This window comes from Ovis aries, chromosome 7 (genome assembly GCF_016772045.2).
Source record: "Ovis aries strain OAR_USU_Benz2616 breed Rambouillet chromosome 7, ARS-UI_Ramb_v3.0, whole genome shotgun sequence".
Lineage (NCBI taxonomy): Eukaryota > Metazoa > Chordata > Mammalia > Artiodactyla > Bovidae > Ovis > Ovis aries.
In genome coordinates, this window is record NC_056060.1 from 25,855,687 (window position 1) to 25,881,886 (window position 26,200).

At 35.5% G+C, this 26,200-nt stretch overlaps 2 protein-coding genes across 2 annotated transcripts; one reads left to right on the forward strand and one right to left on the reverse strand.

Moving 5' to 3' along the window:
- Positions 1–5,961: 5,961 nt before the first annotated feature.
- On the reverse strand, positions 5,962–6,897 carry LOC114115709 (olfactory receptor 4F6-like). Its single transcript, XM_027972189.1, has one exon. It carries the CDS (start codon positions 6,895–6,897, stop codon positions 5,962–5,964), a length of 936 nt encoding a protein of 311 aa, XP_027827990.1.
- An 11,591-nt stretch (positions 6,898–18,488) lies between these two features.
- Positions 18,489–24,759, forward strand: LOC114115835 (olfactory receptor 4F4-like; the record flags this gene model as incomplete). Its single annotated transcript, XM_027972232.1, has 3 exons — positions 18,489–18,542; positions 20,777–21,701; positions 24,737–24,759. Coding segments are annotated over exons 1-3 (1,002 nt in total), but the record flags the coding sequence as incomplete, so codon positions are not given.
- Positions 24,760–26,200: the final 1,441 nt, after the last annotated feature.

A 26,200-nucleotide genomic window follows, 5' to 3' on the forward strand; every position in this document is an offset into this window, starting at 1 on the left:
TTCGTTGTTGACCATCTGGTGATGTCCATGTGTAGAGTCTTCTCTTGTGTTGTTGGAAGAGGGTGTTTGCTATGACCAGTGCATTTTCCTGGCAAAACTCTGTTAGTCTTTGCCCCTGCTTCATTCCACATTCCAAGGCCAAATTTGCCTGTTACTCCAGGTGTTTCTTAACTTCCTACTTTTGCATTCCAGGGCCCTATAATGGGTGAATTTAACTCAGATGACCATTATATCTACTACTGCGGGCAGGAATCCCTCAGAAGAAATGGAGTAGCCATCATGGTCAACAAGAGTCTGAAATGCAGTACTTGGATGCAATCTCAAAAACGACAATAATCTCTGTTCGTCTCCAAGGCAAAACATTCAATATCATGGTAATCCAGGTCTGTAATTATTTTAACAGTATTATTAATATAGTTTTATATAGCAGCAATATTTTGCCATTTCTAATTTTTCTAAAATAACATCGACAGCCTATTAAGCTAATATTAGGTGAAAAGTCAGGCATACGCTTTTATTCTGTGATATAACATACACCACCTACAATCTATTTCTTTTTCACTGAAGTGCGCAAAAGTGATTACAGTTCTCAGTAAGAAAATATTCAATAAATTTCTGTTTACCATACTGGAGAAAATTAAAAACCCCTCCTACATCTATAGCTTTCTAATTCTATTTTTATTTTTATCCTTGGTATTTGATAACTCTGTGGACTTAAACAAAAACTGTATCATCAATAGCTTCCATTACAGACAACAGGGAGGGTAAACCCAGACTAAACCTCAGGCCCGCAGCATTGAATTGATCATAACTCTTGATTCATAGTATATTCAACATCTTTTTCAATGGTCATTTTGAATTTTTATGCTTGTTTATTCAATGATAAAACTATACCTATAAAAACATGACTAATATATGACCTAAACAGTTAATAATATCATATAGCTAATAATGTGTGCATACCCTTCCTGATCCTTAGCCTCCTAGAGTTGGAGTTACTTATATCATTTTTAATAGATAGTTATATATAGAAGTTCCTACAGAATACAGCATCTTTATATTGCTGTTTACAAAAATTATGCTAACCTCTTTTTTCTTCATTATGGTGTCTCAAAAAGCTATATATCTGTCATTTTATATAGTTGTACTTTATATGCTATGATTCTGAATAATATTCCATTTTCCTGTTTATATGCATAATTATAAATATCTCCATATGTACAGTTGTAAGAATTTATCTCGAGCATACACATAAGACTGAAATTGCTGGACCATAGGATGTGTGAGTATTGAGCTTTATAAGAAAAGCACAATTTTTTTTCCAAAGTGATTATGTAAGGATATGCTTCCATCACCAATAAATAAGAAATTTGCTTGATTCAGAAAAAATATTTTCATGTCTTTTCTTCAGATAAAATTAGAATAAAGTGAATAAATGGAAGAAATAACCAATTTGTGGTGTCTGAATTTATTTTTTCCCAGCTGTGTGACTCACGACAACTCTAGGCCTTCCTCCTAGTGATATTTTCTTCCCTTTATTTAATCACCGTTTTGGGCAGTATCTTCGTTTTCCTAATTACTGCTGACCCTCTCTCTACTCCTCAATGTACTTCCTGTTAGCCAGTCTTTTTTTCATTGACTTATGTCTTTCAACAGTAACTACTCCTAAACTGATCTCAAACTTTCTCAAAGCAAACAAGACCATCTCCTTTAAGGCATGCATGTGTCAGATTGCTTTTTTTCCTTTTTTCTTTTGTGGGGGGGGGTGAGATGGTGCTGCTTGTGTCTATGGCCTATAACCATTATGAGGCCATCTGCAAGCCACTCCATTACTCTAGCATCATGAACACACAAATGTGCATTCAGCTAGTGATGACACCATAGATCATTGGCTTTGGGCATTCAATAAGCCAACTACCTATAATTATACAATTGCCTTTCTGTGGACCCAGAGAATTGGATAGTTTTTTCTGTGATATTTGGTGATCAAGCTAGCTTGCATGGACACTGATATTCTCAAAATGTTGATAAATGGGGGTACTTGGTGGGTACCCCAAGTGGGGTACTTGGTCACCATCTGCTTCATTCTTTGCTGATATTTTACTTTTATATTCTGCTTACTGTCTGCCATCAGTCGATGGACAGGGCATCCGAGGCTCTCTGCACTTGCACTACCCACATCACAGTGATCGTGTTATTCTTTGGGCCTGCATCTTCATCTATCTGTTTCCACTCAGCACTACTTGGGTGGGCAAGTTCCTTGCTATATTTTATGTGATCATCACACCACTACTAAATCCAGTCGTTTATACTTTCAGAAATAAAGAGATTAGAAATGCCATTAAGAGAGTATGATGAGAGACTGTGGATTTCTGTTGGTATTTCATCATCTCAAATTATCAGAAAGTCTTCTGTGAGTTCCTTAAGTTAGCCACACCTATTCTGTTACTTAAGACAGGGAAGAGTTCCCCAGTTCACATATGGAAATCATGTATATCTCTTGATGAAAGTTTTGTGTCAATTCTTTAGTATTCCAGAATTGTCAAAATGAGTTTTTGTTTGGGAAATTTGGCCAGTCTTTATAAGTATTATTTTTATTGTGTTCAATAATGACTAAATTAATAAGAATTTTAACATTAATTATTACTCTTCTTTTGTTACTTCAACACTGACACCATATCTGAAAATTTTTTGTCATTCTATGCATTTCTTTTAGAAGAGCATTTCACATAGAACTTCTCTAAAGTTTAATAAGATAGTGCATTATATTGCTATATTTATCTATAAAAAATGATAAATTATTCTATTAATTAGTTAACATTCTATTACCTTCTGTAGTCATATCTATAAAAGTAATCATTAAGTATTCCTAATCATATTCAGAAAGAAAGTTGAATCATAATCATAATCTGGAGAGAGATTTGTTCCCTCAATATCATGTTTTAGTCATTTGTGATAATGTAAATTCTTTAAAAGATACATATTAAACACAAAGATGTCTATATTAACAACCTTTGGAGAATTTGCTTTTCCCTTCCTATTCATAAATGGGTTAGGCAGTTCATCATACAGGTAGGTCAAAAAGAAACTTTGGAATCAGCGATCCTTTAATTCCCTGAAGTATTCAAATAGCCTTTAAGAACTATATTATGTTCAAAGTTTGTAAATTATTCATTACTACATTAAACAAAACAAAACTTTTCTTCAGAAATCTTCCTCAAAATGTTATACAAGTTTACATCCATTTACATGAAATCCATGGATCTAGATACACTACCAATTACATATTACTTTCTAAAGATGACATGGTCCTGTGTAGTTTGTAACATTTCCAATAGAGAATCTCAGGGATAAATCTTAAATAAAATAACTGCTATTTTCATATGTGTATGTATATATGCACATATATTCTTATATTCTTATTCTTTTATATATTTGTACTCACTTTGGATAATATCTATGGATTTGTCTTGAATCGACTGATTTTTTTCTTCTGCTGTGTCCAGTCCATTTTTAAGCCTTCTTAAATTCATAATATTATACATTTCTTTTTCATTTCTAAAATCAATTGGTTCTTTCTTAGATATTCTGTTTCTCTGTATATTTTTTTTCAGTTTTTCAGCTCCTTAATGTCTCTCTCTTTAACTATATCAATTATTTTATGCTCTTTTCTGATTTCACAAATTGAGCCATATTTGGTCTGCTTCTCTTTACTCACTTCCTTCTAATTATCAATCACATGTTCCCACTTCTTGCATATTCCATAGTTACTTTTTTCTATTTGACACATTGTATATAAAAGATCATGTACCTCTGATGTAATAAATTCCTTCAGAAATAATCTACTCTTTCCTCTATGAGGTATAAAATGTTAAGGCATGATCCCTTCAATCTGATCAAGTACTGACCTTATTCAAATCTGCATTGTAGTTTTTAGAAGACTTGGTACACTTCAGATTTGATCCTGTGCCATGGATATAACCCTTCCATGTTTGGCTTATGATTCTAATAGACCTTTAGCTCCTCAGCCTGACAGATTCAGGTAATTCAGTATTGCCTTTCAGAACTTTTGAGGTTAGAACTTGTCTTCTCCATTCTCCTGCTACTTTCAAATACTGTTGGCAAATTCCTCAGAGTTCTGGCTTTATATTGTACTTCCTAATTTAATGTAGCTAACAAGAATCCACTGAAAGTATAAATCAAAGCAATGAAATAATTGTGAACAGGAAAAATATAAAATTACAAACTGATTGCATAATCCTGAAAGAACTGTGGATCACAAATACTCAGGACATAGTGTCCTTTCATAGCTTCACAGTGAACTGGCTCAGTCTTCTAGTTGTCAAAGCCAGCTATAAATTAAATAAGTTTTATAATTTACACAGACCATACACACTAACACATATTGACACCCATGTTTTGAGACACGGTAGAGTTAGATAAGATGAGTTACTATAGAAAATAGTCAGCAACAATTTGGGAAGAATAGTTGTTGTATATTAATAATAACATCTAGGCCATGATCATATCAACACATTTTGATGTTTGAGGAATATTCATTGATGAATTAAGTCACAGTTTCAGAAACTGTGAAATACCAACACATACATAAATTTCCCTGTCCTAAGTCAATTGGAGAATGATTTGAGTCCACTGGAATTGAGACAAACAAGGAAAGTGTATTTCAGACTCATAAAATATACTGTTTATGAGGCTATCCTTTTTGTTTTCCTTCCTACTGTCAATCTCTATTATAGTATCTGTTCTGTTTTCCTTCTACTCCACTTCTCACAGTCTGTTTTTATTTCCAGGCCAAAAATACTCCCTCGTACATATTTTTGTCTTTCAGAAAGATAAATGTAGTTATTCATATCTAGCACCTTAAAGAGAGTTAGATATTTCATAGTTTTCTGAAAAGTTTGCATATATTAGTTCTATATTAATTAATTCATTGAATTAATAAAATTCAGTTGATTAATTGAATACAGGCAGTCTGATGCATAAGGCCATACTTTCAATAGACACTAAGTCTATAATCACTGCTTTTCTAAAACTGTCCAAATATTTCCTGGGACTTCAATTTGGCTGACAAACAAATCATTATCTAGAGACTTAACAAGATAATTGAACGTAACCTCATAACCAACGGTCTAGTCTAAATATTATAAAATGGTCAGTTCAGTTAAGTTCAGTCGCTCTGTCATGGCTGACTCCGCGACCACATGGACTGCAGCATGCCAGGCTTCCCTGTCCATCACTAGCTCCCAGAGAATGCTCAAAATCATGCCCATAGAGTTAGTGTTGCCTTCCAACCATCTCATCCTCTGTCATCCCCTTCTCCTCCTGTCTTCAATCTTTTCCAGTATCAGGGTCTTTTTCAATTAGTCAGTTCTTCACATCAGGTGGCCAAAGTATTGTAACTTCAGCTTCAGCATCAATCCTTCAAATGAATATTCAGGAGACTGATTTACTTTAGGACTGGCTGGTTTGATCTCCTTGCAGTCCAAGGGACTCTCAAGGGTCTTCTCCAACATCACAGTTCAAAAGCATCGATTCTTTGGCATTCAGCTTTCTTTATGGTCTAATACATGACTTATCCATACATGATTACTGGAAAAACAAGAGCTTTGACTAGATGGACCGCTGTCGGCAAAGTGGCTCTGCTTTTATATGTTGTCTTGGTTGGACATTGGTTTTCTTCCAAGGTGCAAATGTCTTTCATGGCTGCAGTCACCATCCACAGTAATTTTGGGGCCCAAGAAAATAAAGTCTGTCACTGTTTGCATTGTTTCATCTTTTCACCATGAAGTGATGGGACCAGATGTCATGATCATAGTCTTTTGAATGCTAAGTTTTAATCCAGCTTAACTTCAGAAAAAAAGAGCCCCAAATTTTATATATTTATTTAACCATTTGTATTACATGAAGTTGTCTGAAGTAACTTGTGCACCCATGAGTTACTTAAGAGATCTTCAAACTCAAAAGCTGACAACTCAGTCTCTTCATAGCCATCTTCATGTCTTTGTTCCTCAGTGTGTAAATGGCAGGATTCAGGATGGGTGTAACCAAAAAGTCTAAAATGGCAAGAAACTTATCCACTGGCACCGTGGGAAATGGCCACATGTAAACAAAGATGCAGGGTCCAAAGAACAAAACCACCACAGTGATGTGTGCTGACAGAGTAGAGAGGGCCTTGCGCAAACCACATGAAGAGCGTTTCCATACGGTGACCAGAATGAAAACATAGGAGATGATCAACAAGAAGAAAGTGCCCATGGATATGAACCCACTGTTGGCAGTGACCATGAATTCCATTCTGTAGGAATCTATGCAGGCAAGTTTGATAAACCAAGGAAGGTCACAGTAAAAGCTGTCGATTTCATTAGGACCACAGAAAGGCAAATGGATCACAAAAGCTAACTGGACCACTGAGTGAATGAGGCCAATAGCCCAGGCACCACACAGAAGCAAAAGGCACACCCGTGGGCTCATGATGGTCAGGTAGTGCAGGGGCTTACATATGGCCACATAGCGGTCTAAGGCCATGGCAGTGAGCAGCACCATCTCAGATCCACCCAGGGTGTGAAGGATAAATATCTGGGTGACACACCCCTGGAAGGATATGGTTTTGTGCCCAGAGTGCAGGTCAGAGATCATCTTAGGCACTGTTAAGGTAGAAAGACACAAATCAATAAATGAGAGGTTGGCTAAAAGGAAGTACATGGGGGAATGTAGATGAGGGTCAAAGGTCACTGCAAACACAACAAGGAGATTCCCTAGAACAATTGTTACATAAAACACTGTAGAGAAGGCAAGGAGGAAATGCTGCACTGGTCTAGAGGTAGAAAGTCCCAGGAAAACAAATTCAGACACCAAAGAGTCATTTCTTTCATACATTGGCTTTTTCTGATGATACCTAAAATCCAGAAACAAAATAACCAAAGAATTTATCAAATGTTAATATTTAAAGAAACAGATTTAAGGTTTTATCAAATTCACTTTTATGAAGGAAAAAAAATCTTCACAAACAGCCATTAATATGTTATGAAAATATCATGCATTTATTTTTTCAAGTAACACAACTAATGAGTATAACTGATATCCTAATGAGTATCCACTATATTCTAAGTCCAATGTCAAGTTCTGAGGTGAAACAGTAATTCTGACTTTTGAAACTTTACAGGCTAGATCTAGATGGGTAGATACAAGTAGATATTGGTATTAAGTAACTTTAATTATAGGTACATCTCTGACAACTAATTTGAAGGAAATATCAGAGGGCTATGATAACAATATGACACATTACCATCATGCTTATTCAGACTTTGCAAAATAGGAGTTACCGCTTTGGAAAGGCCATATGCAAAGGCCCTGAGATGCAAAAGCAAGACTGTGAATGACTGAGATCAAGCTGGAGAAATAGGCCAAACAGGATGAAATCTTGGATCCATGATAAGAATTTTGCTTTTTAACCAAGAGCAGTAGAAAATCTGGGGGAATATTCAGCTCCAGCTTATCATATTTCTGCTTTCAGACAATTATAAAAGCCTAAAGGTAAAGAATGGAAGGAGAGGGCCAGAATAAACTTAGAGTGACCTCAAGAGACTATTAAGAATCAAATCACATCAATGTGGAGAGGGTGAATTAGTCAGTCAATGGTGTTGGTACAACAGATAAACTTGTAAATACATAGATTATTGCCTCTCATCATAAACTCAAGAAAGTTTCAAAAGGATATTTAAACATCTAAAAGGGCAACAAACTAAAAGAGTGAAAAACAATATTTAAGCAAACGTTTAAGGTAGAAAATTCATTCAAAGAATATCTCTAATTAACAAATGAGGAAGGAAATATATATTCACAATATTCTGTTCTTATATACTTAGATACAGATATATACCTAGTTTTGTATAAATATCTACATGTAGATGGAGATTCCCTGATGGCTCAGATGGTAAAGAGTCTGCCTGCAAATCGGGAGACCCAAGTTCCATCCCTGAGTCAGGAAGATCCCCTGGAGAAGGAAATGGCAACAGACTCCAATATTCTTGCCTGGAAAATCTCACGGATGGAGGAACCTGGTGGCTACAGTCCACAGGGTTGCAAAGAGTCAGACACAACTATGCGACTTCACTTTCACTTTCTACATAGGGATCTCTTATATTGAAATATAAGCACAATAAAATAAAAACTGAACGCACACTGAAAAATACATTATAAAATATCAGACAGATGACTAATATTTCTATTATGAAATTAGTTCCTCCAGATAGATAAAGAAAAGAAGTGTGGTATACCAATTTTAAAATGAGAAAAAAATATAAGACCACTGACACAGAAGATGTCCTAACAGCTGATAGTCCTAAAAAAGCAAAATTCTCACTAGTAATCAAAGAAATGTTACTAAGATTGTATTGAGTGCTATTCTGTACTAACTAATTTCAAAAGTTTAAAAATTGATGAAATCATGGATGAGGCTATGAAGAAAAAGTTATATTCATACACTGATAAAGAGAAAAGAAATTCAATTTGTTTCAGTTCAGTCATTCAGTCATGTCCGACTCTTTGCGACCCCATGAATTGCAGCACGCCAGGCCTCCCTGTCCATCACCAACTCCCGGAGTTCACTCAGATTCACGTCCATCAAGTCAGTGATGCCATCCAGCCATCTCATCCTCTGTCGTCCCCTTCTTTGTGACCCCATGGACTATACAGGCCATGGAATTCTCCAGGCCAGAATACTGGAGTGGGTAGCCTTTCTCTTCTCCAGATCTTCCCAATCCAGGTATTGAACCCAGGTCTCCCATATTTCAGGTGTATTCTTTACCAGCAGAGCCACCAGAGAAGCCCTATTACTCATATATAGGAACATAATTCCCTGATATGAAATGTATGAATAATAGACATTTTAAAAATGAGAAGTTTACAAGAAAGATATATAGGGAATCCATTTTTAAAACTTGTATGCCTAGATAAAAAATAGAAAATCTTTCATTCTTATCACTAAATTGTTCCTCTCCAGGCTTATATGCATTTATTAGTTTGAGTCATAAGAAATTGTTCTTTCAGTCAGTTCACTTTTGGTCAAATGTCAGTTTTATAGAGTTCAACCTAATACATGTTATTTTTTTAGACATACTGTTAAACTACTGTATCTTGAAACAAACAAACCAAATTGCTGATGCTTGTTCCACATCTGAATTAAATACCAGGAGTCCCCCACTTGCACTGCCACCACTAAGCTTTCCTCCAGGCCCCACACCACTAACAACCATGCTCTCTCTTGTCACTCCTCCCTTGGCACTCCAAACCATGCCTGGGCCCTCCTGTGGGCACAATCCTCATTGCCTCGGAGAGAAAGCAACTTAAGTCTATTGGAGCCCCTTGAAGCTTTTATAGCCAAGAATAGACATGCAGGCAGCCAGGCCAGTGAGGAAGGACATTGTGAGGGTAATTGATTGATGTGAAGCGGGTCCTGTAGCCAAAAGAGAACACTGCAGGTGTGGTGCCAGGAGGCCCTGATACAGGGGCAATGAATGGAGAATTTTATAGCCAATAACTGGGAAAAAAGTAGACTTGGACAGAACAAGGGAGAATGAATAGGACAATCATCAGAGTTAACTGCAGTGGGTGTGACATTTCAAAGAAGCTATAATCAAGTCTCTTATCTAAAAGCTTTGATCATGCAATATGCAGATTTTAAAATATACATAGTCTGGTATACAAAACAATGTTTATTCACTTTGTTTCCAAATGTAACATAATACATAGAAAAATTTTCAAATTTGGTTTCAAAGATCAAAAGAAAGTTCAGTTTTTAAAAGAGTATTAATTAAAATTTTTACTAGTAGTAGGAAATTAGGTGATTATTTTCTCCTGTTTTTCTCTTTTCTAAACTTCTAATGTTAAAAATGCATTATTAATACATGTCTCTTCATTTGATATAGTTCAATAAGAAGAGGAAATATTGGCATTAGTCAAATAAAATGTTGCTTTTGATAGAAAGGTCAATATAGTAACTGCACAAGGAGGAGATGAAACTTTAAAAAGTGGGGATACACCCACAGGCACCCACAATAGAAACAATTACAACATGTACAAGTGACCAGTGAACCTAATGGCAGATGCCCAGCCTTATCATGAGCAGTGACTAGGAAACACAGTTTTCTGCTTCACCGACTGACAGGGAAAAAGAAAGAGAAAGAGTAGAGACAGGTGAGAATGAAAAATATTACCAATATTACGGGGATTTCAATATAAAAGCTACATTATACATTGTTGATGGAATTACCAGTTGACAATGTTTACTAGAGTTTTTTTTTTTTCTTTTTATTTATTTATTTATTTATTTATTTTATTTTATTTTATTTTTCTTTTAATTTTAAAATCTTTAATTCTTACATGCATTCCACAAATCTACTTCTTGACATAGCTGTACAAGAGCAACTATTATGCTGATGTACCACTTATATTTATATAAAATGTGTATATGTTTATATATACATGTACACACATATATATATAATAGAATGCTATTGATACATGACAATCAATAGAGAATGCATTAATCACACTGCAGAATATATATATATATATATAGTGTTATACTATGAAGCTATAAAAATTAAACAGTTTTATATATACAGATTTAGAAAGATTTTCAATTTAAGGGACAAAAAAAAGTACATAAAAATAATATTCTGCCTGTCATTGTGGAAAAAGTGTTGAGGTTCTCAAAAAATTAAATTATAACTACCTTTTCATGTAGACTTTTCAGTACTTTCATATGCAAAGGAAATGAAATCAGTATATTGAAGAGATATTGACAATGCTGTGTTCATTGCAGCACTACTCACATTAATCAAATCTGGAAACAAATGAATTTTCTGATGATTAATAAAAGGATAAAGCAAATGTGATACACATACATACCACACACACACACCAAAATAATATTTGGCCTAAAAAAAAAAATTCCTGCCATTTGCAACAAGCACAAGAGTAACTTGTGATTAAACATGGAAAAGTGAGATAAGCCAGTCACAGAAAGCAAAACTCTGCATGCTATTATACATGAGATAGATATCATTGCAATTCAGAAACCTAGTTAAATTTGATGGTACATGAAAATTCAGGATCTGTTCTCATAAGTAATCATAAGGTTGTCATCATTTAGATGTGAAGTCAAAAGTATTAGAGTAAGATATTTGTGTATGTATTTCCATAGCCAAGTATTAATTCCTGCAAAAATTGTTACATGATGATCAATACTATGTCTTAAATTGGTAAAATGCTGATGGCAGTTTCTTATATGTATTTAAATAACTAGAAACAACTAAAGCAACCATCCAAATACTGGATTAAAGCAAGAGCCTCTAATGGCAAGAACAGAATTCTTTTTATGAAACTATGTTTGTACTTGAAAAAAATTTCCAAAACTGCACACCAACTATTACAAATAGTGGATCCTCAAATTAGGATACATGTGGCTTTAATCTCCTAAGGACTATCTTTCTGTATTATTCAAATGGTTCAACCTGGTATTGGCTTTTGACTTAAAAATGAAATTTAGTGTGAAAATATAGAATAAGAGTCCCAGATGTATAACCCTTCAAATTCAGATTGTAGTGATGGTAGTACCACTTAATCAAGCATTAAAAAACTGAAATAAAGTTTTATAAGTGTGTCAACAACTGTTTACTCATAGAAAATCACAATAGCTCCTTAACAGTAAGTGTTGTCCATAAGAAATCAATGGCCAAGAAAAAAAAATCTTCTCTTTGTGGCAGTCTACTGCTAGGGATTATAAAATATATCTATCACTTAGCTGATTGATACTAGTAAGAAAGAAGATGAAAAGGAAGGAGAGAGAGAAGACAGAAGAGACAGGGACCATAGAGAAAAGAAATAGGAAAGAATAGAAGCAGGCAAGAAGGAATACCAAACAGTTAAAAAGGGAGCAGTTAGAACAGCATACCTTAGGAGTGGTTCCTGAGTCTTTTTTGCCTGCTCACCAATTACAAACTCTCAGTAACTTCTCTCTTCATAATGCCTCAGCAAGGCACATAATGCAACAGTCTACAACCCATTTCCCTCTGATCTCACCTCTCCAATCACAAATCTCTTGAACTAGGAGGACTATTGCTCTTTCATTAATATCAGGGTTATCCATACTTTTGTTCTGCCCTATAGTTTTCCCTGGCCTTTTCTATGTGGCCGATTACTTCTTCTAAAAATTCGGTCAATTATTACTCAGTGATGGCTCCCTCTCTCCTCCAGTCTTCATGAGATATTCTTCCACCCTGCTATCACATCTTATTTGTGAGGTTCTCATGATAACTTTTTCATGACAGTATAATTTACAATTGACTAGTTTCTCTGTCTCCTCTGCAAAGGTATGAGCTTCTTGAGAGCAGGGACTATGTCTTAGTCAGAAATTCTGACCATACGAAATCGTGTGAATGTGAGAGAGAAGACAAGGGGTTGGATGGCCGTGGGCACACATGTGCATATACCTTGAAAACTGATAATAATTTCTTGGTAAACACACTGGTTTTTTTATATTATTCTCATTGAAAACTAATGCCAGTAGAATTAAAAAGCAATTTTCATTCCAGAAATTGCCATGAAAAAAATGACAGGTCAAAGATGATTCACATCAAAACCAATTCCAAAGGTCCTTCCTGCTGCTGCTGCTGCTGCTAAGTCACTCCAGTAGTGTCCAACTCTTTGTGACCCCATGGACTGCAGCCTACCAGGCTCCTCCATGCAGGGGATTTTCCAGACAAGAGTACTGGAGTAGGGTGTCATCCTCAAGGTCCTTCCTAGTTTAAGTGAAATATAATCCAGATCTTAACATTTCCCTGTAAATTCAGATACAATCCAGGCACATGAAGAGCTCCTTGCAATGTGAAAAGTAAAACTTCCCCTTGGAAAGACTGGCACTTGTATAGGTTCAACAAGGTTCAACAAATGTATGTTGAATTGAAAAACAGAAATAGAGATAAGAAAGAGTGGGAGGCAAAGAGGTGGGGTGGAGGGGGGAGAGTTTTTGAAATGTAGCAGAGTTGCTGTACTTTGCCCATAGAGGGAAAACAGCTGGTAATTTTAACAGGCTATTCACTTAAATTATACTGTCCCCACTTACCTGACCTCACTCCCCAAAAAAAGCCCCAGAAAACAATATTTTCACTATAAATGAACCTCTTAAGAAGTGTTTCCCTCTTTGATCTCTGTGGTTAGTACTCCTTACAACTTCTCCAGCTCTAACAACACTTTTGGGTGGCCCTTTGATGACTCAGTGACCAGAGTCCCCAGGCCGTTTATTATGAGATCTCTACCTTGAATTCCCATGCCATTAAGAGAAGAAAAAATATTAGAAGCTTGATTTAAAAAGTAAAGGTGAAACGAAGCTGTGATTAATAAACTATGACAGCATTATCTTCAAGGAAAGTCAGGATGTCCTAACATTTTAATACATATTGATAAATATCATTTAGACCAATACTAGTGAAAAAGGAATGCCTATTAACACAATTAGTAAAAACTATTTTAGAATTCTATTAGAAGCATATTCATGCAATGTATTCCCAGCATCCCTATCCCTGCTTTTTTTTTTTTTTTACCTCATTTATATAATTACCAAACCCATTTTGGTCATGATAATATCTTAAAAACAGATATTAAATATGTTGGCAAAAGTCAGAAGGCTAAAGTTAAAACCTTCAAGTGAAATTATTTTCTGATTTCAAAGTCCATGAATTTAATCTCTGTGCTATGCAGCCTCTTTTCAGATCAATGCCATGACGTGTTAAAAAGGAGCTCACATGCCTATTAAGCTTTTCACTTTTCTGAGTATGATACCTATGTGATCTCATTTATTATGTCTAATCAAACGGTGAGATGGAAATCTAATATTCTTCTACACCTGATGAGAAATAAGACTGTGACCTCTCAGTTAATACTAGAAAAGGGGAAATAATTTGTGTACCCTGGCATTCAGGGTGATTTTTTTTATTTGTTAACAAAGTCTGGACATACTTAATATCTCTAACTCTATAATACTGCTCTGAAAAGCAATGTGTACACACAGAAGATCAAATATCACCATTCATATAAAATTTAGCATTATTATAAGACCTACATTTCAACACATATTACTAAAATTCCTTTTGTTAAATGCTATTATTCTCATTTTACAAAAATTTAGACTGATTTCTGTGTAACATTCAGCCTAGAAAGAAATGAGCAAAACTTAGTGCTGGAACTGTACCATTCTCTTTTACATCAAAAGTACATACTAGCCAAGAGTGGTTATGAACAAAAAATGAGCTAAGGAAAAGTTAATAACCAAAGTCTTAATAGTAATGGAAGATAATACTTGCTCATTTATCTTTTTAGTGTTATATTTTATGTTATCAAGATAAATTAACATTATGTAAAATCAACCATTTGAGAGCTACAAACCAATGGAATTTAAGCATTCATTATATTGTGGGATCATCACTTCGACCTAGTTCCAAACTATTTCCACCCATATTGAAACGTGTATTTTAAACACATTTGCGGCTGAATGATGTTTCTCTGTATGGATTACCACATTTATCAATCCATTCATCAGCAGATGAACATTTGGATGAACACTTTTGCCCATATATATAGTTCTATATATTCAGGTACAAGATTTTTTTTTAATACCTGTTTTTAATTCTTTGGGGTTAAAGACAAGGAGCAGAATTGATGAGTTTTATGACAATTCTGTTTAACTTTTTGAGGAACTGTGAAGTATGAAGGGTATCACTGCACTGAAATTTATTTGATATTTTTCTCATAATTTCACAAGAGTTATGGGTTCAGGTTCTTAAAGAGGTGGGAATACCAAACCACCTGACCTGCCTCTTGAGAAACCTGTGTGCAGGACAGGAAGCAACAGTTAGAACTGGACATGAAACAACAGACTGGTTCCAAATAGGAAAAGGAGTACATCAAGGCTGTATAGTGTCACCCTGCTTATTTAACTTCTATGCAGAGCACATCACGAGAAACACCGGCTGGAGGAAGCACAAGCTGGAATCAAGATTGCCCAGAGAAATACCAATAACCTTAGATATGCTGATGACACCATCCTTACGGCAGAAAATGAAGAGGAACTAAAGAGCCTCTTGATGAAAATAAAGAGGAGAGTGAAAAAAGTTGGCTTAAAGCTCAACATACAAAAACTAAGATCATGGCATCTGGTCCCATCACTTCATGGCAAATAGATGGGGAAACAGTGGAAACAGTGGGTAATTTTATTTTGGGAGGCTCCAAAATCATTGCAGTTGGTGACAGCAGCTATGAAATTGAAAGATGTTTGCTCCTTGGAAGAACAGTTATGACCAACCTAGACAGCATTAAAAAGCAGAGACATTACTTTGCCAACAAAGGTCCATTTAGTCAAAACTATGGTTTTTCCAGTAGTCATGTATGCGTGTCTGAGTTGGACTATAAAGAAAGCTGAATGCCAAAGAACTGATGCTTTTGAACTGTGGTATTGAAGAAGACTCTTGAGAGTCCCTTGGACTGCAAGGAGATCCAACCAGTCCATCCTAAAGGAAATCAGTCCTGACTATTCATTGGAAGGACTGATGCTGAAGCTGAAACTTCAATACTTTGGCTACCTGAAGCAAAGAGCTGACTCATTTGAAAAGACCCTGATGCTGAGAAAGATTGAGGGCAGGAGAAGAAGGGGAACGCAGAGGATGAGATGGTTGCATGGCATCACTGACTCAACAGACATGAGTTTGGGTAAACTCCAGGAGTTGTTGATGAACAGGGAGGCCTGGCATGCTGCAGTCCATGGCGTTGCAAAGAGTCAGACAAGGCTGATTGACTGAAGTTAACTGATCGGTTCAGGGGAAGCACACCACAGGTGATCTGCCATTTTTGACATCTCCCATTGAGTGTCTATACCATGATTTATGTCTGTGATTTTGACTTTGATCAATGACTGAAATTTCAGGTTGCCTCAGTGTAGATTTACTTTCCCTGCTATTCACACTGTATTTTGAGAAATGTCACTACACTCAGCCCATGCTTAAGTAATGAGGAGTTATTTTCTTCTTGATCAGGGTAGAGTGCTACACAATTTATCTCTAATTCTCCTGAATAGGTGATTACTTTTCTATTCCATGGACTAATTTATTCAATCATTTATATTAGTATGAAATCATGGATATTTATTTTATAATCTGGATTATAGTCAAATACTGCTATTGGGAACATTTTCATTTGGCTCTTAAGCCTCTTTGATATATATCCACATCAAATTTTCTAAGTTTATGTATGTTTGAGCATTTCCTTATTTCCTAGGACTAAAAGATGCTCCTGGTTTATCTTGTATCTTAATTTCCTATTCCCATAATAGCCATATCTCCAAAAATCCCTGGTTCCTTTTACTGGATAATGGTATTAGAAATATACACATGCTTATTGTTTCTATGGTTTCATTGTATTTAGTCCCTCACAGATAACATGGCAAAAGCCCAAGACAATATAGTCAAAAATACAGTACCATAAAAAATTTCACTGTACTAAAACCTCCTGTGCTTCACGTATTCATTCATTCCCATGAACTCATGAGCCCTTGACAAGCACCTAACTTTTCACTGTCTCCATAGTTTTGCATCTTCCAGAATATCATAAAAGTGGGATCATACTATATACAGATTTTTGAGATTGGCTTCCTTCATGTAGCAATAGACACTTAAGTATCCTCTATATCTTTTCATGACTTGATAGATCATTTCTTTTTATTATGGGTAATATCCCATTGCTGGAGAAGGCAATGGCAATCCACCCATTACTCTTGCCTAGAAAATCCCATGGATAGAGGAACCTGGCAGGCTGCAGTCCATGGGGTCACCAGGAGTCAGACACAACTGAGCGACTTCACTTTCACTTTTCACTTTCATGCATTGGAGAAAGAAATGGCAACCCACTCCAGCGTTCTTACCTGGAGAATCCCAGGGAAGGGGGAGCCTGGTGGGCTGCCATCTATGGGGTCGCACAGAATCAGACATGACTGAAGTGACTTAGCAGCAGCAGCAGCATCCCATTGTACAAGTACTTTATTTAACCATTAACAGATTGAAGGACATCTTGGATGTCTCTAGTTTTTTGTAATTATGAGTAAATCTGTCACAAACATTCAAACACAGCATTTGTATGAACAGAATTTTTAACTAAGTTTGGTAAATACCTAGCAGTACTATTACTTTAGCATATTTATTTCTCTAAAAACAAACATTTACTTTGAAACAATCAGTACAATGGAATATATTTATGTGTAATATTATTTTAAATAAATAGAATTTAAAATGTCCTTCCATTCTCTATATATCTTCCAAAGAAAAAGACTCCTCCATATGTATATACTGACATGTCCACATGTAAGTATGTAACAGCATCAAAAAAAAGTGAAATATAACCACCAAAATGTGAACAAACTTATGCTTCTGATGAAAAACAATTAGCGGCAATGGGCAGATAGAGACATATTTCCTTCTCAGATGTCTAAAGTGTTGGATTCTTGTCCATAAGGCTAAAATTATATAATATTTTTTAAAACTAAATAAAGGTAGGCTTCCCTTACTGTTTTGTTATTTTGAAGAATATTGATAATATTGCTTTTTGCATAAGTGCGTGCTCAGTTGTGTCTGACTTTTTGTTACCCGATGGACTATAGCCCACCAGGTTTCTGTGCCCAAAAGACTGTGCCAGCAAGAATTCTGGAGTAGGTTGTAATTTCCTATTCTAGGGGATCTTCTCCTTCCAGGGATTGTACCTGTGTCTTTTGCATCTCCTACATTGGCCAGAGAAATCTTTACTACTGAGCCACCTGGGAAGTCCCAATATTGCCTTGAACTCAATCTTAAATCAGGATCATTGCTCAAATAATCAAAGAAATTTTGACACTTTAACTTGTCTCTCTATTCTTCATTGTGTGTGTGCTCTATTCATTAAAACCCCGTAAAACAAGCAGTCCAAGGCTGACTGCTCTACAATGGGCATACTTGGTGTACGTTACTGAGTGAGCAACTGAGCATGCACACACTAACTAGTTCATCTCTCTCTGCTAGTCAGCCCATGTCCACTCACCCAAGTCATCTGGGACTAGAAATGGCAACTTAGTTCTGGAATACTGCTTTTCTTTTTAAAAAAGTTAATCAAAGAAATGTTTTAAAACTGTGCTTAACTCCACCATTAGAACTTTATTATTGTCCTTACCCTGACCTTGACAAAAGGCAAGATGACATTCTCAATTTAGAGAGACAGGAATAAAGTGGTCTCAAAGGAACATAACATGGGTAGTTTGAGAGTTTCCTACTCCAGAGGCCACTCTCTACACTAAATATATGCCTCACACTCCCCCATAAATGCTGGTCACAACAGAAGGTGGATACTTTGCTTTGATGAAATATGATTCTATTTCAGATTCTATTTAGAATATGGAGAATGCTTTATCCTGGGGAAAAAATGTGGTCAAATATGGTGTCTCTCTGGTAAGAAGATATACTCTACACTCTGTCAATTTCTTAACTTCTCCCTTAGTTCCCTTCCTCTGTCCTATTTAAGAAAATGTTTTAATACTATATTTCCATGCACACTAATTAGAATGGTTTGGAATTATGCTTAGCTTTCAGAAATATCAAGGGTTTCTTCTCCAAGGTACATTTTGGAAGTTCTGGACTCTCTACATCATCAAAACGAGTAACTTCTACACAGTCTTACAGCTCCATAGGTGCCCTCTTTGAGGTAGTATTCAGGTCTTCACAGATCCACAATCATCAGGGTCTACAGTTTTCTTGAGTTAAGAAAAACTGTATTCTAGGCACAGATACATAATTATAATTAACAGAAATTTCCAAATATTGAGAAAAGTGGTGGTTACTAGTTTAACTCAGGAAGGAACCTGATAGAGATTATGGAAAGAAATCTCTCAAAGCCTACAATAGTCAATAGTTACCTTGGAAATGGAATTATGCTCTTGGAACTGAACAGGAGATTCAGAAAGACAGCACAGATGCAGGACTGTTATCAGAGAGCATTGGGATTGCATTCCAGTCATGCTATTTCCCAGCTCTGAAACTGTAACAGGTTACACTAAGACCTAGACTCAGAATAGTACGATATATTTCGTTCATTTTATTTTATTTGGTTAATGTGATGATTACTTTATAGACAATGTGGGTGAAATTTCTAGCATAATAAGAGGTATTCAGAGAGAGTAACAGGGAGATAGAAAGAAACAGAAATGTTTAATTTTCCCATGACCCTGAAATTACCAGCTCAAAAATGACAATTAAAGTTGTCCATTTTAAAAATTTTTACTTTTTAATTTTTCTTGAGTTTTTTTGTGAGTTCTGCCCTGATTCATTTGATTTTATAATTATACTCTTAGAATCTTTACAGTTACTTCTACTTAAGGTAAAGTTGAAAATTACATGCTAATTTATATAAGTAATTTTAACATGTTGTTAATATAGTTTTTAATATAATTATCCTAGTAGCAATATTTTGCCCTTTCTAATTTAACTAAAGTAATATTAAAAGCCCATTAAGTTAATATTAAGTGAAAAAGCTGGCATAAGCTTTTATTCTTTGATATAACATACACCACCTACAATCTATTTCTTTTTCACCGAAGTATGCAAAAGTGATCACAGTTCATAGTAAGAAAATATTCAATAAATTCCTGTTTACCACACTGGAAAAAATTAAAACCCCCTCCTACATCTATAGCTTTCTAATTCTATTTTTATTTTCATACTTGTACCTGATAACTCCATGGAGCCAAACAAAAACAGTATCATCAATAGCTTCAGTTACAGACAACAGGGAGCGTAAACCCAGATTAAACCTCAGGTCCACAGCATTGAATTGATCATAATTCTTGATTCATAGTATATTCACACCATTTCTAATGGCAATCTTAGATTTGCTTGTTTATTTAATAATAAAACTATAACTATGCTGCTGCTGCTGCTCTAAGTCGCTTCAGTCATGTCCGACTCTGTGCGACCCCATAGATGGCAGCCCCAGGCTCCCCCGTCCCTGGGATTCTCCAGGCAAGAACACTGGAGTGGGTTGCCATTTCCTTCTCCAGTGCATGAAAGTGAAAAGCGAAAGTAGTCATTCAGTCCTGTCCGACTCTTAGCGACCCCAGACTGCAGCACCAGGCTCCTCCGTCCATGGGATTTTCTAGGCAAGAGTACTGGAGTGGGTTGATATTATAACTATTATATTAAATAATTATAATATCATATAGCTGATAATATGTGTATCCTCATCCTGATCCTTAGCTGCCCAGAGTTGGAGTTACTTACATCATTTTTTAATACATAGTTATATATAGAAGTTCCTACAAAATACAGCATTTTCTATTGCTATTCATTTTATAAAAATTATGCTAATCTCTTTTTTCTTCATTATGATGTCTCAAAAAGCTATATATCTGTCATTTTATATGGTTATACCTTATTTGTTATGTTTCTGAATATTCCATTGTCTGTTTATGTACATAATTATAAATATCTCCATATACATAGTTGTAAGAATTTATCTTGAGCATGAAAATGAGACTGAAATTGCTGGACCATAGCATGTGTTAGTATTGAGCTTTATAAGAAAAGCACAATTTTTTTTTCCAAAGTACCTATGTAAGGACATGCTTTCATCAGCAATAAATAAAAAACCTGCTTTATTCAGAAAATATATTTTCATTTCTTTCCTTCAGATAAAATTAGAAGAAACTGAACTAAATGGAAGAAGTAACCAGTCTGTAGTGTCTGAATTTATTTTTCTTGGGCTGTGTGATTCATGGGAGCTCCAGGCCTTCCTCCTAGTGATATTTTCTTCACTTTATTTAATCACCATTTTAGGCAACATCTTCATTGTTCTCCTAATTACTGCTGATCTTCATCTCCACTGCCCTATGTACTTCCTGTTAGCCAATCTTTCGTGCATTGACTTATGCCTTTCATCAGTAACCACTCCTAAAATGATCACAGACTTTCTCAAGGCAAACAAGACCATCTCTTTTGGAAGCTGCATGTGTCAGATTTTTTTTGGACATTTTTTTGGAGGGGGTGAGATGGTGTTGCTTGTGTCAATGGCCTATGACCGTTACGTGGCCATCTGCAAGCCACTCCATTACTCTAGCATTATGAACACACAAACGTGCATTCGGCTAATAATGACATCATGGATCATTGGCTTTGTGCATTCAATAAGTCAACTAGCTATAATTGTACAATTGCCTTTCTGTGGACCCAGAGAATTGGATAGCTTTTTCTGTGATATTCCACTGGTGATCAAGCTCGCTTGCATGGACACTTATGTTTTAGAAATGTTGATAAATGCTGACAGTGGGGTACTTGCCACCATCTGCTTCATTCTACTGCTGATCTCTTACTCTTATATTCTGCTTACTCTCTGCCATCAGTCGAAGGATGGGGCATCCAAGGCGCTCTCCACTTGCACTGCCCACATCACAGTAGTCGTGTTATTCTTTGGGCCCTGTATCTTCATCTACCTGTTTCCACTCAACATCACTTGGGTGGACAAGTTTCTTGCTGTATTTTATGCAGCCATCACACCACTACTAAATCCAGTCATTTACACTTTAAGAAACAAAGACATTAAAATTGCCATTAAGAGACTATGATGATAAGCTTATGGATTTCTGTTGGTATTTCATGATCTCGCATTATAAGAATGTGATAATTCCCAATTCACGTATGGAAACCATGTGTATCTATTGGCTAAAGTTTTGTGTCAATTCTATAGCATTCCAGAATTATCAAAATGAGTCCCTGTTTGGGAAATTTGGCCAGTCTTTAGAGCAATGATTTTCGTTGTTCTCAAGAATGATTTAGAATTAACAACAATGTTAATGTTAATTATTACTAACTGTACTGCTACTTCAACACAGACCACCACACCTGGAAATTTTCTAATCTGTTATGCATTTCTTTTAGCAAAGCATTTCATTTGGATCTTCTCTCTCTCTTTTTTAAATAAGTTTATACACTGAATGCAGGGGTTTGTGAATGCTCAGTCATGTCTGACTCTGTGATGCCACAGACTGTAGCCCATCAGGCTCCTCTGCCTATGGAATTTTCCAGGCAAGAATACTGGAGTGGGTTGCCGTTTCCTACAACAGATTTTCCCTACTCAGGGATCAAACCCACGTCTCCTGCATCTCCTGCATTGGCAAGCAGATTCTGTACCACTGAGCCAGTGCACTGAATACTGCTATCTTTATTTTACAAATTGATAAGTTAGTCTATTGATTAGTTAACATCCTAGTTACCTTCTGGAGAGGTAGCTAAGAGGGAATCATTAAGTATTCCTAATCATATTCAGAAAGAAATTTGAGTCATAATCATAATCTAGAGAGAGCGTTGTGCCTCCAACATCATGTCTCAGTCATTTCTGAAAGAGTGTCTTTAAGAGATACATATTTAATACAAAGATGGCTGTATTAACAACTTTTGGAGATTTTGCTTTTTCCCTTCCTATTCATAAGTGGGTTAGGCAGTTCATTACACAGGTGAGTCAAAATATCTAGTTTTGGAATAAACTATCCATTTAATTCACTGAAGTGTTCACATAATCTTTAAAAACTAGATTATGTACAGAGTTTGTGAATTATTCATTACTACCTATAACAAAAAAAAACACTTTTTTCAGAAATCATGCTACTCTGGGCCTCAAAATTTTATAAAAATTTATATCCATTTATCTGAAATCAATAGATCTAGATATACTTCAAATTTCACATTACTTTTTAAAGATGACATGATCTTGTGTATTTTGTAACATTTCCAATAGAGAATCTCAGGAATAAACCCTTAAATAAAATAACTGCCATTTTTATGTGTGTATGTGTATATGATATGATATGTACTCTGATTTTTCTAAATTTTTCTGCATCTGCATACTTAGTTTGTATACTATCTATTAACTTGTCTTCAATAACATTGATTTTTTTTCTTATGCTTTGAACATTCTGTTTTAAAGCCACTCCAGTATTTTTGCCTGAGAAATCCCATGGACAGAGTTGCCTAGCGGACTACAGTCCATGGGATCACAAAGAGTCGGACACGACTGTATGACTTAAAAAAAAAAAATTCATAATTTCACATTTCTTCTCATTTTCTTTTTATTGAAGGATAATTACTTTACAGAATTTTTTTGTTTTCTGTCAAACCTCAACAGGAATCAGCCATAGGTGTATATATCTACCCTTCCTTTTGAAACTCCCTCCCATCTCCTGCCCCATCTCACCCCTCTAGGTTGATACAGAGCCTCTGTTTGAGTTTCCTGAGGCATACAACAAATTCCCGTTGGCTATCTATTTTACATATAGTAATGTAAGTTTCCATGTTACTCTTTCCATACATCTCACCCTCTCCTCCTCTCTCCCCATGTCCATAAGTCTGTTCTCTATATCTGTTTCTCCACTGCTGCCCTGTAATTAAATTCTTCAGTACCATTTTTCTAGATTCTGTTTATATGTGTTAGAATACAATATTTATCTTTCCCTTTCTGACTCACTTTACTCTGCACAATAGGTTCTAGGTTCATCCACCTCATCAGAACTGACTCAAATGCATTCATTTTCATGGCTTAGTAATATTTTATTGAGTATATGTACCACTACTTCTTTATCCATTCATCTGTCAATGGACATCTAGGTGGCTTCCATGTTCTAGCTATTGTGAATAGCTGCAATGAACAATGAGTTACATGTGTCTTTTTCAGCTTTGGTTTCTTCAGGGTATATGCCTAGGAGTGAGATTGCTGGGACATATGGTGGTTTTATTCCTAGTTTTTTAAGGAATCTCTGTACTGTCTTCCATAGTGGCTGTATCAACATTCCCATCAACAGTGAAAGAGTGCTCCCTCTTCTCCACACCCTCTCCAGCATTTATTGTTTGTAGACTTTCTGATGATGGCCATTCTGACTGGTATGAGGTGATATCTCCTTGTAGTTTTGATTTGCATTTCTCTAATAATGAGCAACATTGAGCATCTTTTCATATTTGTTAGCCATCTGTATGTCTTCTTTGGAGAAATGTCTGTTTTGATGTTTTACCCATTTTTTGATTGGGTTGTTTGTTATTCTGGCATTGAGTTGTATGAGTTGCTTGTATATTTTGGAAATTAATCCTTTGTCAGTTGTTTCATTTGCTATTATTTTCTCCCATCTGAGGGATGTCTTTTCACCTTGCTTATAGTTTCCTTGGCTGCGCAAAAGCTTTTAAGTTCAATCAGGTCCCACTTATTAACTTTTGTTTTTATTTCCATCACTCTAAGAGGTGGGTCATAGAGGATCTTGCTTTGATTTATGTCATCAAGGGTTCTATCTATGTTTTCCTCTAAGAGTTTTATAGTTTCTGGTCTTACATTTAGCTCTCTAATCCATTTTGAGTTTATCTCTGTGTATGTTGTTGGGAAGTGTTCTAATTTCATTCTTTTGCATGTAGCTGTCCAGTTTTCCCAGCACCATTTATTGAAGAGGCTGTCTTTGTCCCAGTGTATATTCTTGCCTCCTTTGTCAAAAATAAGGTACTTATAGGCACGTGGGTTTATTTCTTGGCTTTCCATCTTGTTCCACTGATGTATATTTCTGTTTTTTTACCAGTGCCATACTCTCTTGATGATTGTAGCTTTGTAATATAACCTGAAGTCAGGAAGGTTGATTCCTCCAGCTCCATTCTTCTTTCTCAAGACTGCTTTGGCTATTCAGGGTCTTTTGTGTTTCCATACAAATTGTGAAATTTTTTGCTCTAGTTCTGTGAAAAATGCCATTGGTAATTTGATAGGGATTGCATTGAATCTGTAGATTACATTTGGTAGTAGTCATTTTCACAATATTGATTGTTCCCATCCAGGAACATGGAATATCTTCCTATCTGTTTATGTCCTCTTTGATTTCTTTCATCAGTGTCTTATAATTTTTTGTGTACAGTTCTTTTGTCTCCGTAGGTAAGTTTATTCCTAGATATTTAATTCTTTTTGTTGCAATGGTGAATGGGATTGATTCCTTAATTTCTTTTTCTGATTGTTCATTGTTAATATATAGAAATGCAACTCTGTATTGATTTTGTATCTTGCAACTTTGCTAAATTCACTGATTAGCTCTAGCAATTTTTCCATACTATCTTAAGGTTTTCTGTGTACAGTATCATGTCATCTGCAGACAGTGAGAGCTTTACTTCTTCTTTTCCGATCTGGATACCTTTTATTTCTTTTTCTTCTCTGCTGTAGCTAGGACTTTCAGAACTATGTTGACTAACACTGATGAAACATTAATTTTGTTCCTGAACTAAGGGGGAATGTTTTCAGTTTTTCACCATTGAGAATAATGTTTGCTGTAGGCTTTTCAAATATGTCCTTTACTATTTGGAAGTATGCCCATTTTTTGAAGCGTTTTAATCATAAATGGGTGCTGAATTTTGTCAAAGGCTTTTTCTGCATCTATTGAAATTATCATGTGGTTTTTATCTTTCAATTTGTGAATATGGAGTATCACATTGATTGATTTATGTATATTGAAGACTCCTTGCATTCCTGGAATAAACCCAACTTGATCATGATGTATGAACTTGTTAATATGCTGCTGAATTCTGTTTGCTAAAAATTTTTTTGAGGATTATTTAGTCTATGTTCATCTGTGATACTGGCCTGTAGTTTTCTTTTTTGTGTTGTCTTTGTCTGGTTTTGGTATCAGGGTGATGGTGGCCTTGAAGAATGAGTTTGAAAGTGTTCCTTTCTCTGCAATTTTTTGAAAGAGTTTTAGAAGGATAGGAGTTAGCTCTTCTCTAAATATTTGATAGAATTATCCTGTGAAGCCATCTGGTCCTGGGCTTTTGTTTTTGGGAGATTTTTGATCACAGTTTCAATCTCAATGCTTGTAATTGGGTTGTTCATAATTTCTATTTCTTCCTGGTTTAGTATTTAAAGATTGAACTTTTCTAAGAATCTGTCCATTTCTTCCAGGTTATCCATTTTATTGCCATATAGTTGTTCATAATAGTCTCTTATAATCCTTTGTATTCTGCATTGTTTGTTGTAACCTCTCCTTTTTAATTTCTAATTTTGTTGACTTGATTTGCTTTCTTTTTCTTGATGAGTCTGGCTAAAGGCTTGT